General features: G+C 34.5%; 1 protein-coding gene across 4 annotated transcripts; it reads right to left on the bottom strand.

The window, feature by feature from the left end:
• Positions 1-3,193: 3,193 nt before the first annotated feature.
• Positions 3,194-15,123, bottom strand: LOC120470253 (E3 ubiquitin-protein ligase TRIM39). Of its 4 annotated transcripts, none has more exons than XM_039659755.2 (9): positions 14,935-15,123; positions 11,985-12,143; positions 9,408-10,027; positions 7,291-7,386; positions 6,947-7,180; positions 5,471-5,618; positions 5,338-5,382; positions 5,201-5,227; positions 3,194-3,847 (listed from the first exon to the last, which is right to left on the bottom strand). In XM_039659755.2, exons 3-9 carry the CDS (start codon positions 10,023-10,025, stop codon positions 3,312-3,314), a joined length of 1,704 nt encoding a protein of 567 aa, XP_039515689.2. In that variant the 5' UTR covers positions 10,026-10,027; positions 11,985-12,143; positions 14,935-15,123; the 3' UTR covers positions 3,194-3,311. The 4 variants fall into 4 exon arrangements, with proteins under 4 accessions (XP_039515689.2, XP_039515692.2, XP_039515690.2 ...); XM_039659758.2 differs by having other exon boundaries at positions 6,947-7,177; XM_039659756.2 differs by having other exon boundaries at positions 15,032-15,123.
• Positions 15,124-15,348: the final 225 nt, after the last annotated feature.

Here is a 15,348-nt window from a genome sequence, read left to right as displayed (position 1 = left end):
TCTTAACAATCACTCCACCCCTTCCCCCATTGCTCTTCTTCTCGTCTTGCTCGTGGCCTGCTTCGCTTCATTTACTTCTAAGCCATAAGAATGACTGGTGACTTTTACTAAACTATAGGTTATTTTCCCTCAGCTGGGTGGAGTTGTGACCATGCATTTCTCTGCCTATAGTATTTGTGACATGACTTTAACGTGCGTCACACCTGTTGACCAGAAACAGTTTGCGGTGTGTGAAAAGGCTCGGAAAAACTCTTCTCACAGATCCACATTCTGGAGAGTAGCCTATTAGTGAGGAATGTTGGTTACTATATTTAAATATTGTAATAGTCATCTCTCACACATGCTTTCTCGTTCTGTCAATTTTGTAATCTCAGAGCGTTCCTGTTTGGCTCGTTACATATGCGATTCTGCCATGATGAAACTTGAGGTTCACATGCAGCTTTTTTTCATATGTCGAAATTAGCCTATTTGTAGCTATTTATTCCGATCCTTATCTTTTTTTTTTATTATTAGGTGCCCATTTGCCACATGGAATTGATTTATTGGTGAATTTTACTTCACAAGAGCAACCCCCCGCTCCCCTAAATAGCCTACTTAAATTTAATAATTGGATTAAACTCATTCAAAGATTGAATAATTATTCGCAGAAACATTGCAAATAATGCACAAAACATCATAACATAATAAAGGCTCGGTATCTACTGAGGCATTTAAACCATGCTGAACTCATTGACCTAGAACAGATCAATAGAATACATCACGTATCAAAAAATAAAATTCAGCACAGATTTTTTGCCCCTATATTTTAAATACTTGGGAATTTTGGGGGATTTCCTGTTCCTCATTCGTCATTTTATTTACTTTCAAACCCTGAATGCCCAATGCACATATTTTTAAGCTCACATGGCGTATTTCCAAGTTCACCTTTCCAGGAACTGTTTCACTAAATTAGTAGCCTATGCAAGTAGTTTTAGAACGCAACACACTAAACATGACATTAAAGGAGTAGTTCACTTTAAAAAACACTTTTGTTGATAATTTACTCACCCCCATGTCATCCAAGATATCCATGTCTTTCTTTCTTCAGTCGAAAAGAAATTAAGGTTTTTGATGAAAACGTTCCAATATCATCTCCATACAATGGACTTCAATGGGAACCAAACAGTTCAAGGTCCAAATGAGAGTTTCAGTGCAGCTTCAAAGGGCTTTAAACGACACCAGACGATGAAAAAGGGTCTTATCTAGGACCCTTCGAGTCATGACTCGAAAAAAGATTTGTTCATTTTGATGAACGAGTTCGAACAAGAGAGTCACGAACGTGCATCACGGATCAGAGCAAGGCGAGTGTTTGTGCTTATAAAACTTTTTTATTTATTTTTCTAAATGACCGATCATTTCATTAGATAAGACCCTTATTCATCGTCTGGTGTCGTTTAAAGCCCTTTGAAGCTGCACTGAAACTCTCATTTGGATCTTGAACCGTTTGATTCCCATTGAAGTCCATTATATGACGAAAATCCTGAATTTCTTTTCGACTTTTCTTGGATGACATGGGGGTGAGTAAATTATCAGCAAAAGTGTTTTTTAAAAGTGAACAACTCCTTTAATAAGAAAAATGGTGCCAAAGAGTGAGAAAAAAGAGATTTTATTAAATAAAAAGAAACTGTTTTTGACAAGGATCAAGGATTTTGGATATTGCCATCTTTGTGGGGACATTGTGTCCCTATAGGGTTAACCTCAAACACACACACACACACACACACATGAATTAAAGTACAGGGGAGATAGAGAATAATTTTTTATTCTAAGGTTGCTGTTGAAAGTTCATTTCCACACACATCTTAAAGTCCTGGCTACAAAACAAAAGATAATATAAAATTTCCACTAAACTGCCATCAAGAGGAAAAAAGTTAACTGAACATGACACTGAACACTTTTGACATGTTCTCATGATGAAACCTGCCAATAAGCAGTCTATTATAAGCTTTTCAGGAAAATGTAAAGGTAAAACATTTATGCAACACCTTCCACTGCCTTTGTGACAACTAGCCCCGGTATTCCTTATATGTCTGTTCAAAATCGATCAGTTTAACATATTAGCAAGGAAAAACATGTCAACACCTGTGAAGTGTGTTTTATGTAATTCATAAAGAGCCTTTTGGATAGATGGCGTGAACAAACGTTACGTAGGCCCGTTTAAACCACGTGTTTGCCTTAGAAAGCGTTTGCGGTTGATATTCACTCAGTAGTTCTGCCATCTGGCGGTGCGTTGAGGAAACTCACACACTCAGCCCTCGGGGATCTTCTCTCCGACAGTTACTTTTGACATGCTTCAACACGATGTACAGAGAGAAAATACCGTTAGGATTTGGTTGGGAGTAACCCAAATTGAGCAGTAAGACAAACAACAATGTAAAGAGCGTGTTGATTACTGTGTGTGTCATTAATAAACACGAGGTGGTTGCAATGTAGGCCTATTAGACTATATCGTGTAAGCAGGAGCGAACTTTCGTCTTGGTATGAAAGAGAGAGAGACAGAAAGGGTGGAATGTCATAAAGAGAGACATTACCTGCAGTAACTTGCCGTCTGACACTGAAATGTTTATTTCATCATGCTCGCAATTACACTTCATAACAGGAACTTAAGGTGCAGTGTGTGAGAATTACATGATTGGCGGTGGACGGTGGACAAGATACAAACTAAATTAAATACAAACTAATGAATTAATTAACATTCAGATTTTATTAAAGTATTAGGCTAACTAACTTAATCTTCAATGACAAGTAATACAGTGTACACAATAAGTGCAGTCTGCAAGAAATATTTAGTCTTTTTATTCTGAAGAAAAGATAAATTCCTGTTGATTTTGTTATGTAAAGGTCAGATCAAAATGGACATTTATTTTAATGCAATGTAAATGATTAAGAGCAATAATAAAATAAATGTACTGTAATCTTTAAATCAAAATATCTTCCTCCTCCCTTCTTGCAGGGATATCTCTTCTCTAATGATGTGTTTACTTGCGTGAGGGCGGGGCAACCTGTCACTTACGTGAGATCGACCAATAGCAAACCACAAACGTCCAATGACACCCAAAGGACAAAATCAAGTCCCGCCCTGAATTTTTTCTTGTTCAAGAAGCCAGTTCACTCAGATGTATGTCACAATAGGGAATAAAAGACTATTGCAACCTTTGTTTAATGCCGACTTTAATATAATAAGAAAGATTTGTGGGTATGAAAAGGCTATTTTGTTAGGCGAAAAAGAAAAGCCCAAAACATTAGAGGTGGAGATGTTTGGTCACAAAACGTCACTGGACAGGCGTGATCACCAGCGGAGCATCGTTTTTGCCTGTTTTGTTGGTACAGGGACTGAAGAACGGATAAATGGTCTCGGAGAAGTTGTCCATGAACGTGTAGATGTGCATCTTTGCGTCCACATTATAAAAGGACACTTGGCCTTTTTCGTAGTCCACAAACAGCCCAATCTTCTGAGGCTTCAGGCTGAGGGGTAGGGCAGTGGAAGGCTCAGTCCTGAAGGCTAAATTGTTCTTGTCCCGCAAGCTAAGAAACCAGTAGCCGTTGCTGGGGCTGACTGTGATCTTACCTTTCCTGTTGCAGGAATGACTGGCCACCCCCAGGTCCCAGTCGGTCTTTCCACCGACCTCTACCTCCCAGTAGTGTCGACCCCCGCTGAAGCCCTCGCGCCCCAGAACGCAGACGACACGGTCAAAGCGCTCACGGTTGTTGGGAACATGTTGGTGCCTGTCACCGCACCACACCTTCTTCTTGTCTTCTGATAGGAGGAGACGTGGATGAGCAGTGCTGGAGTCCAGGGTCACATCAACTGATGGAAAAAGTTCATTATTACCTTTTTATGTTTTCGAATATAGTTTGGATTTAAAAGAGTCTGTGATTGGATCATAATTGCTGTGATAATTATGTTTCTAGCATGTTATATGTTCATCAGGCTCAAATTATGAAAGAATGGTTGGGAGAAGCACGGAGAACCTCTTGATGGAAATAAATGTTTAGATGTTATTTCCATCAAGAGGTGCATACATTTTTTGGTCAAGATCTTAGAATAATGATGTTAAATACTGTAAAAAAAAATTATATATATATATATATATATATATATATATAGTATATGTAACAATAATATATATATATATATATATATATATATATATATATATGAAGAGTTCAGATGCAAAAGCCTCTAAATGCCATTTGAAATTTTCTTCTTTAATGATGATTTTTGTCAAACTTGTATATTTAAGTTCAGTGATTTCACTTAAATGGCAATGATAATTACCTATTAATTGTTATTTAAGTTAAATTACTGGAGTTAAATATACAAGTTTGACAAAAATCATCATTAAAGAAGAAAATTTCAAATGGCATTTAGAGGCTTTTGCATCTGAACTCTTCATATATACACACACATATACTGAATATATATATATATATATATATATATATATATATATATATATATATATATATTCCTGTAATGCATACATATTTTATATTTTTAATTTTATTTGATATATTAAAGCAGAAAACTTTTATTTTAAATTGCAATATTTCACAATATTACTGTTTATACTGTATTATTAATCAAATAAAAGTGGCCTTGGTGAGCAGAAGGGACTTCTTTCAAAAACGTAATATATATATATATATATATATATATATATATATATATATATACACGTATATATATGCATGTATGTATATACACCGACCCCAAAATTTTGAATAGACACACACATAAAAATTGTATATAATTTTGATTAAAAATTCTGGTACTATAAAAAAATATCTAACTATAATTCTATTAAATATTATGTAATTCAATATTATTTATTTTATATACAAAAATAGGATTTGGCAACTAACGGGTCAAGCCAATCAGAAAAATGCAGTTTAATATAGTTTAATAAATAATATCATGTCATACTGCTTGACATGTCACGTTCTTGCACAAGAACAACAGAAATGAAGTTCTTTTGGCCTTCCTAAACACACAGGATGCAGATGAATCAACAAACAATAGAAACTGTTATCTCAACTATTTAGGACTTTATACAAGAGGGCAAAGCCTAGAGGAAATATATATATATATATATATATATATATATATATATATATATATATATACACACTGCAATAAAATTTAATCTAGAACTCATACCTGCGTATTCCTGTACTCTCTTCACTTCTGAAAAACATTGAAATAAGAACATGTTATTGAAAAGAAAAATGCATTTCGTAATTCTACATCTGTAGTTATATAACAAATCTTGGTATGATAAACACTTGCAATCTTACTTGGGTGTGACTTCAATGGCGTTTGGTTAGCGGACACAGAGAGGCCTAGAACAGAAAGAGATGATGTCACTGCATGCAGGAGCATCCGCCACTAGATGGCGCTGTAGTTTAGTGTTTGACAGATGTCACTCACAGACTGCAGGCAGTTTCTGAAGCTCCTGCTTATACTGTTCTAGTAGCTGACAGACTGAGGCGTAGATTGCTTTAGTTCCAAGGTCACAGGTCAGCGAGACACCCGTCCAGTCTTTCTTTGACATGGGGGTACTGACATCAGAGTAGCCCTGTTGGAGAAGACCAAGAGCAATTATTGAGCTTGGTGTTGTTTAAAGTGTCATGCTTATTTTCTTTCTAGAGTTTGCACATTATGAAATATCCGGATTAATTGATTAATCCAAAGGAAATTCCAAGCATTCAGTAGCTTATACAACAGAGAACACACCAATACACACAATATCAGATATAACAAATATATAAAAATCAGCAGTCCTATTTAACATTCAAGTATCCACATGTGTCAACATGATAAAATATATGCAAGATAAAGTATGTGTGCTGGAGGTTATAATACTATAGTGCAAATTCAATAAATAGCTTAATATTGCAAGGATAACAATGAAAATATATAAGTTAACAAGAACAAATAACAATTGTGCATGAAGGCTAATTTAGCCAGAAAGCAACAGGTTACAGCCACAAGACAAGAGTATGCCAATGAGTTTATAGCATTGGCAAAAGAATTAAAGATTTTAAAAATGTAATTTATGCAATTATACTTACTTTTAATAATATTTTAAACATTTGGGGAAACTTTTACATAAAGTGTTTAATTAAAAATAATTAAATTTACTATTAAAAATTTCATAAAATTATTACATTTAATATATATATATATATATATATATATATATATATATATAGAATTAGTTCAAAAGTTTTCAGTGTTTTTTTTAATAATGCTTTTATCCAGGAAAGTGCATTACATTAATCAAAACTGACAGTGAAGTAAAAGAAATTGGTACAAATATTTATATTTCAAATGAATACCTTTTTATAAACTTTCTAATTTATCTAAAAAAATTATCTAAATTTTTTTTTTTGAATAAAAATATTTAAAAACAATAATAAGCAGCAAATCGGCATTTCTGAATGATTTCTAAAGGATCATGTGACACTGAAGACTGGAGTAATGTTGCTGAAAATTCAGCTTTGATCACAGGAATAAATTACATTTTAAAATAATAAAATTTAGTTTAAAGTTATTTTAAACTGTAATATTTCTCTATTTTTTATTGTATTTTTGATTAAATACAGTACATGCAGCCTTGGTGAGAATAAGATACTTCTTTCAAAACACATTTCACCAAAACATTTATACATATACATATATATATATGTGTGTGTGTGTGTGTGTGTATATTGATAAACATTCCACAGTGTTGTGAGTGTCTTTGCTATGTGGGCACTGAGGTGATTTCTTATCGGCTCATGTCAAAAGAGCTCTATGATATTTGAAACAGACTTAATAGTCGAAGAGAAGAGACTGAAAGGATGGGTCTCAAGTGAAATCTGATGCACACTTCCCAAGGCATGTTCTCGACACATTACAAACCTTCAGTCCAGTGACAAAATTGTCAGTCTGGGCCAGTTTAGCCAGCGCTGCGCTTCTCCTCCTCATCTCCGTGATCTCCAGCTCCAGCTCTCGGATCATGAGCTCCGCCTGGTGCTCCGCCGAGCGCCGGTTCATCTCCATCACTTCCAGCAGCTCGGCCTGGCTGCGCTCGAGAGAACCCATCAGCGCTCCGAACACCTGCATGCTGCGCTGCACCTCGTCCTCGGACAGCTTCTGGAGAAGAAGAGCTGGATTTACACAGCGGGTCACTTTTCTCTAAGACATGCGGGACTTTTATTGTTGTGGGATGATGAAAACAAGTGAAAGCTTCTGTGTAAACTCACTTTGACGTCAACTATTGATTGTTTGATCTCCTCCACCTTCTGCATCCTCTCCCTGGTCATCTCCTGTATCTCTGTCTCTGTGGTGGAAATCTTCATCTGTGTGAACGTAAACAGGAAATGATGCAGCAGGAAGTGGCTTTTACCAGTAATGCTACCTTATATTAATATAGCTCCAAACCAGTGCTTAAGCTATATCAGAGCTTCATGTACATTTTTACATCCCAAATATATATATATATATATATTTTAGGAATGACTGTTCCTTGTTTTTGAATCATAATAGTGGCCAAAGATCTCTGCCCACATCAGTTATACTCAGTGGACCCAAAAGATTACCGGTGTGTGGACACTGAAGTCACACTTCCAAATGTATGAATGCCATTGGTTTAGATAAAATAAAACCAAGTGGAATTGCAAGAGAAGTTACATTTTCATTTATTATTTTATTTATTTATTTTATAGATTGACAGCACAAACACATTATTAAAAAAAAAAACAATACATATATTTATATCTATTTATTCGGTTATCATTTAATTTTATAATTTAACCTAAATTAAATTATGGAATTAAATGATTGAAGATAACACAAAAACACATTTCAAACAAAAAATCTGTCATTTATTTTGTTTCATTTTTACCATTTAAAATGTATTTAGCTCTTATTGAATTGAACTCCACTGACAGCAGTTGGTTAAAAGTAAATAAATAAGTTACTTCATTAGTTTGCAAATGCCACATATTTTTAAGGGGACATACAAATTAAGAGCACAGTAATATATAATAAAAATAATGTAATAGTTTGGGGGTCAGTGAGGTGTGAGGGGTTTTTACAAAGTTACTTTCAAAAGTAATGCATTAAGATTGCGTTACTCAATATATTGGGCCAAGATACTTTCAGAAATGGGTAATATCTTTAATATGGAGTTGGCACTGGATCCTTTATTTTTGATACTGGGTCTGCCTGATAAAGCTTTGATTCTTTCAAAAGAAAAAAAGTTATATAATCGTCTTACTTTTGCTGCTAGGAAAAACATATTACTGAGGTGGATAACCAGACTCCTAATATATTGGGTTGGCATAAGATTTTAATGGGACTTATTCTGCTGGAATATTTAACGTGTGTAGTTAATGGTCAGCCAGACCAGTTTTATAATATCTGGAAACCCTAAATATATAATCTCGGACTCAGGGTTGAGCTTTCAACTATTCTGCAGAAAGGTTTCTCCTCTCAAATGCCTTTTGAGTGAGTGCTTATTGTGTCTGAAATTGTATTGTACCTTTATTTATTTTTAATTCTTAAAGTGGCCTATGTTAAATGTGATTGGTATCATCTATGCCAAATTTTTTCTTTTTCTTTCATGGTTGTAATCCGTGTTGTGTTTTGTTAAAGTTGGAAAATGTTCAATAAATATATTTTTAAAAAGAAAAAGATTGCGTTATTCTCTAAAAAGTAACTAATTGCATTATGGAAAGTAAAGTGCATTACGTTATATTTTTGCATTTCTTTTCTCTTCGGTGGCTTGCTTGTTTGTTTTTCAATAACAAAAAAAAAAAACTTGTTTTTATTTTATTTTTTGCCAAACATAAAGGCCCTTTCACAACAAAAGAGAAATGAATAAGCCTCAGGCTGAAGGAAATACACAGTAGAGGGCGAAACCTGGTGCTGTCCTGGATTTTAAAAGAAGCAAATTCAACACAAATGTGCTGTTTATCTAAAGTAGTTTTTACTTATTCAAAGGTCAGCAGCAAATACACTGGTTAATAAAGCGATATTAAATACATAAAGTATAATTGTGAATTTTTTCATATTTAATTGCAGGTTTGCAATATTCACATTTCACACGGGATTATTTATTTTGAGAAACACTGAATGTGTTTTTGTGCAAGTGAGATGAGTGTTCACATTTAGACCAGCAGAACTACAATATCCATCAGGTTCACACACACACACACACACACACAACACCTCTGCACTTATGATTGCTCTCAACATGTGGATAAAAGATCAGTTGCTTGCGTTAGTATTGTTATTTTACTAGATACTTGAAAAAAAGTAAATGATTACTAGGCCAACACTGTAAACAGACAGACTCTTATTCCTCATTTCATCCTACCTTATAACTGCGCCACTCTTTCTCGGCACATGCGATGTCGTGTGATTGGTGTTCGGTTTGTCCACACTCAATACAAATACACTCCAGATCCGACAGGCAGAACAGCTCCAGGTTACGGTGATGTTTTGGACAAAGGGGCACTTTCATGGTATCTGCCGCCCCACTCAGGGTATACCTTCGCAGGGACAGCTGTCTGGCAATAACAGGCAATTGGGTGCCGTTAGCATCTGTGTTCGGGGTTTGTACAGACCTGCTTGATAATCTCTGCTTCATTTCTTCAAGAAGACAACCTGAGAGGTGGCCTGGCTCTGTTTTTTTACTCTCATCTTCAGCCTCTACACCTGCCCCGACCCCCCTAGAGTCCCCCGGGTTTGCCACCATATGCTTAAACTGTTCGGTGATCTCGCGTAGAGTCCGATTAATGTGGAGATCGGGCTTTCTCTTGAAGGACTGCTTGCAGAGAGGGCACTGGCAGAGCTTCGCCGTGTCCCAGTAGTGTCTGATGCAGGTCATGCAGAAACTGTGGCCGCATGGCGTGGACACCGGATTGTCGAACACATCCAAGCATATTGAACACAGCAGCTGCTCTTCAGACAAGAAGCTGCGGGAGAAAGGCATGGCTGTGCAGAGGGAAAGCAAGATGAGATTGAGAGAAAAATGCAGAAATTACTGGAAATCTACATATTTGGCTGCATGAAATGGGTAGGAAAATTAAGGGTAACACCTTTGCAGTCAATAATTTTATCCCTTAAAACTCAGTTTTGAGAATCAAAAAGATATATTTAAATGTTTTTCCAGTGAAAATAATTTATTCATGCCTTAAAATTGTTTGAATGTAACTCTACAGACTTCATCTATGTGGATTAATGAATATGCAAATTGGTCCCCGCCTCCACTCATTCACACCAGCTGAGAATACATCCACTCGTTTAACTCTAGGCTACTAAACGCTACACGATGGCAAATGGAAATATTAGTTTATTTCATTCATAAATGTTTGAATCAGAAACGGATTCAGAAAAAGAAGTGTGAAAGTGAATTGTACAAGTCGATGTATCAGAATGGGTTTCATGTATCGCTCTCTACAACGTTGAACACATAGGCTAATGGTAGTTAATTGTATGATTAGCCGGCTAGGCGGCTACATTATCAAAAAACAGCTAATAATGTGTAGCTAATGTTTCACAAAAATGAAAAGTCTTCTAAAAATCTGAATCTAAGAAACGCTTTGAAGAACTTATGAGGAAAATAGTTAATCATGACATCATCATAGTTCACCCGCTTTATTATTACTTCATGTGCCCGATTTCCCGGTCCCTTCTTAAAGGGATAGTTCACCCAAAATGTTGTCAAACACAAAAGAAGATATTTTGAAGCATATGGGTAACCAAACAGTAAATGACTTTCATGGGATGAAAAAAACAAAACAATACTACGGAAATTAATGGGGCATGTGGAATTACAAATTAAGAAACGGTTTAAGATCTGCTGATCCTATATCCAGACATAACATCACATGGAAAACTAAGGTGAACTACTCTGTATTGGGCATTCAAGGTGAACATGATAGCATCAGATCAGTTTACTGATAGTTTCCAGTGAGTTGGTTGTGTCAGTCTTTGATCTTCCCATTGCTAGTTAAGGTTTACATTGTCTTAGTTCTCCGAATGGTGCTTAAACCTTTTTACAATGATGTCTAACCCATCGATCCTGTTGTTTGAATTCTTTTGAGATAGATCTGCTGGAGTTTCATGACCAGAGGTGATTTTCTGTATTGTCTTTAGAAGCTTTTGGTTTATCAGTCACTTCTAGGTCAATACATTTAAGGACTGCCCACTGAATGGATGCCTATAAGACACTATGTAAAGTACCCTTGGCTAGACTTGATGACTGCAGATACCAACAGCTCGTGTTGTCAATAAAGAATCCTGCAACACAGTCTCCTTCACTTCTGAGAGTCCTACAGGCCCATAAACGTAACAATCTTCAAAATATCTTCTCTTGTGTTCAGCAGAAGAAACTCATACAGGTTTGGAACAACTCGAGGGCACGTGAATGACAGAATTGTAATTTTTGGGTGAACTATGTCTTTAAAGATGTTCTTGCCCATTAATAATGGGAGAAGCCCGGCCCCGCATGTTGATGGGATTGTTTATATGTGACGGATGATTTCAAACCCTATATTTGATACCGTCTTTGGTTCATTGCAGTTTTAAGGTGAACATACTCATCAAAGGGGTTGTTGAATGATTCATTTGCATAGGGGATCTTTAACATTAGTCAATACATTGAGTATCAATGACTAACATCACTATACAAAGGTATCCAAATAATGTCCTTCATGTGGTACTATCTAATAATACGTAAAAATGCCAAATCAACCTGACAAATTGGGCTATACCAATAAAAATAATTTCAGTTGGTATGACTTCACATTCACTTCTGTGTTGATCTGAAAGAATGGGAACATGATAAATGCAACCTATAGGATTATTGGACGTTAGTAGTAATAGTCTTTAGTTTCATTGAGCTTCTAAACACACTAAATGAGTCAGATTGAGAAAATGGTGTTCTCACCTGTAATCAGCACTTTTACACTGGAATGAGGCACTACTGGCTAAAGCGTGCACATATTGTGTAAGGACTCGAATCACGTTTCACTTCTGCTAAACTGGAATGTTCCTTGTTTTCCAAGTATCTTAGTCATCTGCTGCTAGATGAGTTCTGCGAATCCAACTGAGGAAATAAACACTTGCACACAAATACAATCATTTAGTTGTACTATCATTCTGTCAGTGGCACCCAGAGTTTTTTTTTATAAAGATGCACTTAAAACACCTGCATGCAAACCAAGGAACATCTGCTAAACATGATCCAATTTTTCAATCGATCATTTTCCCAATGACTTTTAAAGAGCAAGTTCACGCAAATATGAAAATTCTGTCATTAATTACTCCCCCTCATGTCGTTGCAAACCCAAAAGACTTTCGTACATCTTTGGAAAACAAATCTGTCCCTCCATTGACAGCCTATGCAACTACCACTTTCAATCCCAAGAAAGGTAGCAAAAGACATCATTAAACTAATTAATGTGACTCTAGTAGTTAAAAAACCCCCACAATTTACCACTTTACAAAATATTACTCTCGAGAGCACCACGATGCATGCATGCTGTGTTGAGGCGAGCAGGCAAATATAAGAATAACTGGATCTGTAATGTAGGTTAGGTAATAATAAACATCAAATCTAAGAATAAATGGATCAGTAATGTTAGGATACATAATAATAAACATCAAATCTAAGAATAATTGGATCAGTAATGTTAGGATAGGTAAAAATAAACATCAAATCTAAGAATAAATGGATCAGTAATGTTAGGATAGGTAAAAATAAACATCAAATCTAAGAAAAAATAGATCTGCAACATTAGGATAGGTAATAATAGACATCAAATATAAGAATAAATGGATCTGTAATGTTAGGATCAGTAATAATAAACATAAAATCTAAGAATAAATGGATCTGTAATGTTAGGATCAGTAATAATTAACATAAAATCTAAGAATAAATGGATCTGTAATGTTAGGATCAGTAATAATAAACATAAAATCTAAGAATAAATGGATCTGTAATGTTAGGATCGGTAATAATAAACATAAAATCTAAGAATAAATGGATCTGTAATGTTAGGATCAGTAATAATTAACATAAAATCTAAGAATAAATGGATCAGTAATGTTAGGATCGGTAATAATAAACATCAAATCTAAGAATAAATGGATCTGTAATGTTAGGATCAGTAATAATAAACATAAAATCTAAGAATAAATGGATCTGTAATGTTAGGATCGGTAATAGTAATCATCAAATATAAGAATAAATGGATCTGTAATGTTAGGATAGGTAATAATAGACATAAAATCTAAGAATAAATGGATCTGTAATGTTAGGATCGGTAATAATAAACATCAAATCTAAGAATAAATGGATCTGTAATGTTAGGATCAGTAATAATAAACATCAAATCTAAGAATAAATGGATCTGTAATGTTAGGATTGGTAATAGTAATCATCAAATATAAGAATAAATGGATCTGTAATGTTAGGATTGGTAGTAATCATCAAATATAAGAATAAATGGATCAGTAATGTTAGGATTGGTAATAATAATCATCAAATATAAGAATAAATGGATCTGTAATGTTAGGATCAGTAATAATAAACATCAAATATAAGAATAAATGGATCTGTAATGTTAGGATCGGTAATAATAAACATCAAATCTAAGAATAAATGGATCTGTAATGTTAGGATCAGTAATAATAAACATCAAATCTAAGAATAAATGGATCTGTAATGTTAGGATTGGTAATAGTAATCATCAAATATAAGAATAAATGGATCTGTAATGTTAGGATTGGTAATAGTAATCATCAAATATAAGAATAAATGGATCAGTAATGTTAGGATTGGTAATAATAATCATCAAATCTAAGAATCAATGGATCTGTAATGTTAGGATAGGTAATAATAAACATCAAATATAAGAATAAATGGATCTGTAATGTTAGGATAGGTAATAATAGACATCAAATATAAGAATAAATGGATTTATAATGTTAGGATAGGTAATAATAAACATCAAATATAAGAATAAATTGGATCTGCAATGTCAGGATAAGTAGTAATAAATATCAGAGCACTACATTTTAATTCTAATGTGAAAATATATTAGTTAATCGACAACCATGAAACACCTATTGTACGTAATAACGTATTGTAATTACAGATACAAAGTTTTCAATTTTCTATTATTTTCTTTGTAAAATGAAAACAAATGTATTCATCCATGGATATTAGAATACAATAAATTACAAAAACTTCACCAAAATGTATTTAAATGCATAGGTAAAACCTTAATGGGCACATATTAAACGCATATGCCCCAAACTGGCCAAAACAGTCATTCTGACTGTCACGGGAAAAGAATATGAAAATATATTAAACTATGAGAACTAATAGACTCATTTTCATGCTGCTCTGCTAGGTGGATTTATCCTGATTTACAGCTGATGATCCAGGATTTTGCACTGTCGCCAAGAAATTATAGCCTAATTACTTTGTTTTATTTCATGAAATATCTATTTTATCCAGTCGGTATGACTGTCGGAAATACTCAAAACACTTTTGTGTCTTGTAATTTTAATAAAATAACAATGACTGAAAAAAATAGACACATTTAGGAAAAGTCAGGGTCCTATAGTTACATGGGTTTTATTTCAACACACATGGGTTGTGTAGCTATCAATGAGGGACAGAAATCTCTCAGATTTCATTAAAAAGATCTTAATTTGTGTTCAAAAGATGAATGAAAGTCACAGGCGTTTGAAAAGACATGAGGGCGAGTAATTAATGACAGAATTTACATTTTTGGGTGAACTATCCCTTTAACCAGCTCGCCCGAAAGTGATTTTGTATGAAGATCACAGACAAACGAAGTCATAAAACGTATCTCGGAGTAAATTACCTCTGTAAGACTCGTTCTTCTATATCCAGTGGTCTGTCGCTCCGTCCTTGTGCTGTATATCCAGGCAAGATTAGGACAGGTCTGATAGAAATCTTACATGTGGTTTGCTTTTGGTGCTCTGATGATCTGCTCCTCCCTCCTCAGCTCTCTTTCACTCTCTCACTTTCTGCCAGATTCAGTGAGATTAAACCTGTTTGATGAGATTCCCAACAAGATTACATGCTTGTTTTAAACACAGGTTTTGACAGATGAATCTTGCAGGATCACTAGTTTACATTTTGACATATACTGACAACATATACTGACATTGATCATTCCCAGACAGACCCAGTACTACTATTAAAAATTACTTAATGTGATGAACAACAGTAAGTAACACTAGTCACTGCCATATATATATATATATATATATAT

Source organism: Pimephales promelas, chromosome 1 (genome assembly GCF_988280905.1).
Source record: "Pimephales promelas chromosome 1, fPimPro1.hap1.1, whole genome shotgun sequence".
Taxonomy (NCBI): Eukaryota; Metazoa; Chordata; class Actinopteri; order Cypriniformes; family Leuciscidae; genus Pimephales; species Pimephales promelas.
Note: the sequence above shows the minus strand (reverse complement) of the source record. Positions and strands in the feature narration are given on the sequence as shown.

Coding starts and splice junctions, on each gene's coding strand:
- LOC120470253 (XM_039659755.2), bottom strand. CDS start 10,025: ATGCCTTTCTCCCGCAGCTTCTTGTCTGAAGAGCAGCTGCTGTGTTCA. Junction 5,383..5,470: donor TCAGAAACTGCCTGCAGTCT/GTGAGTGACATC, acceptor TTTCTGTTCTAG/GCCTCTCTGTGTCCGCTAAC. Junction 5,228..5,337: donor GCCATTGAAGTCACACCCAA/GTAAGATTGCAA, acceptor AATGTTTTTCAG/AAGTGAAGAGAGTACAGGAA.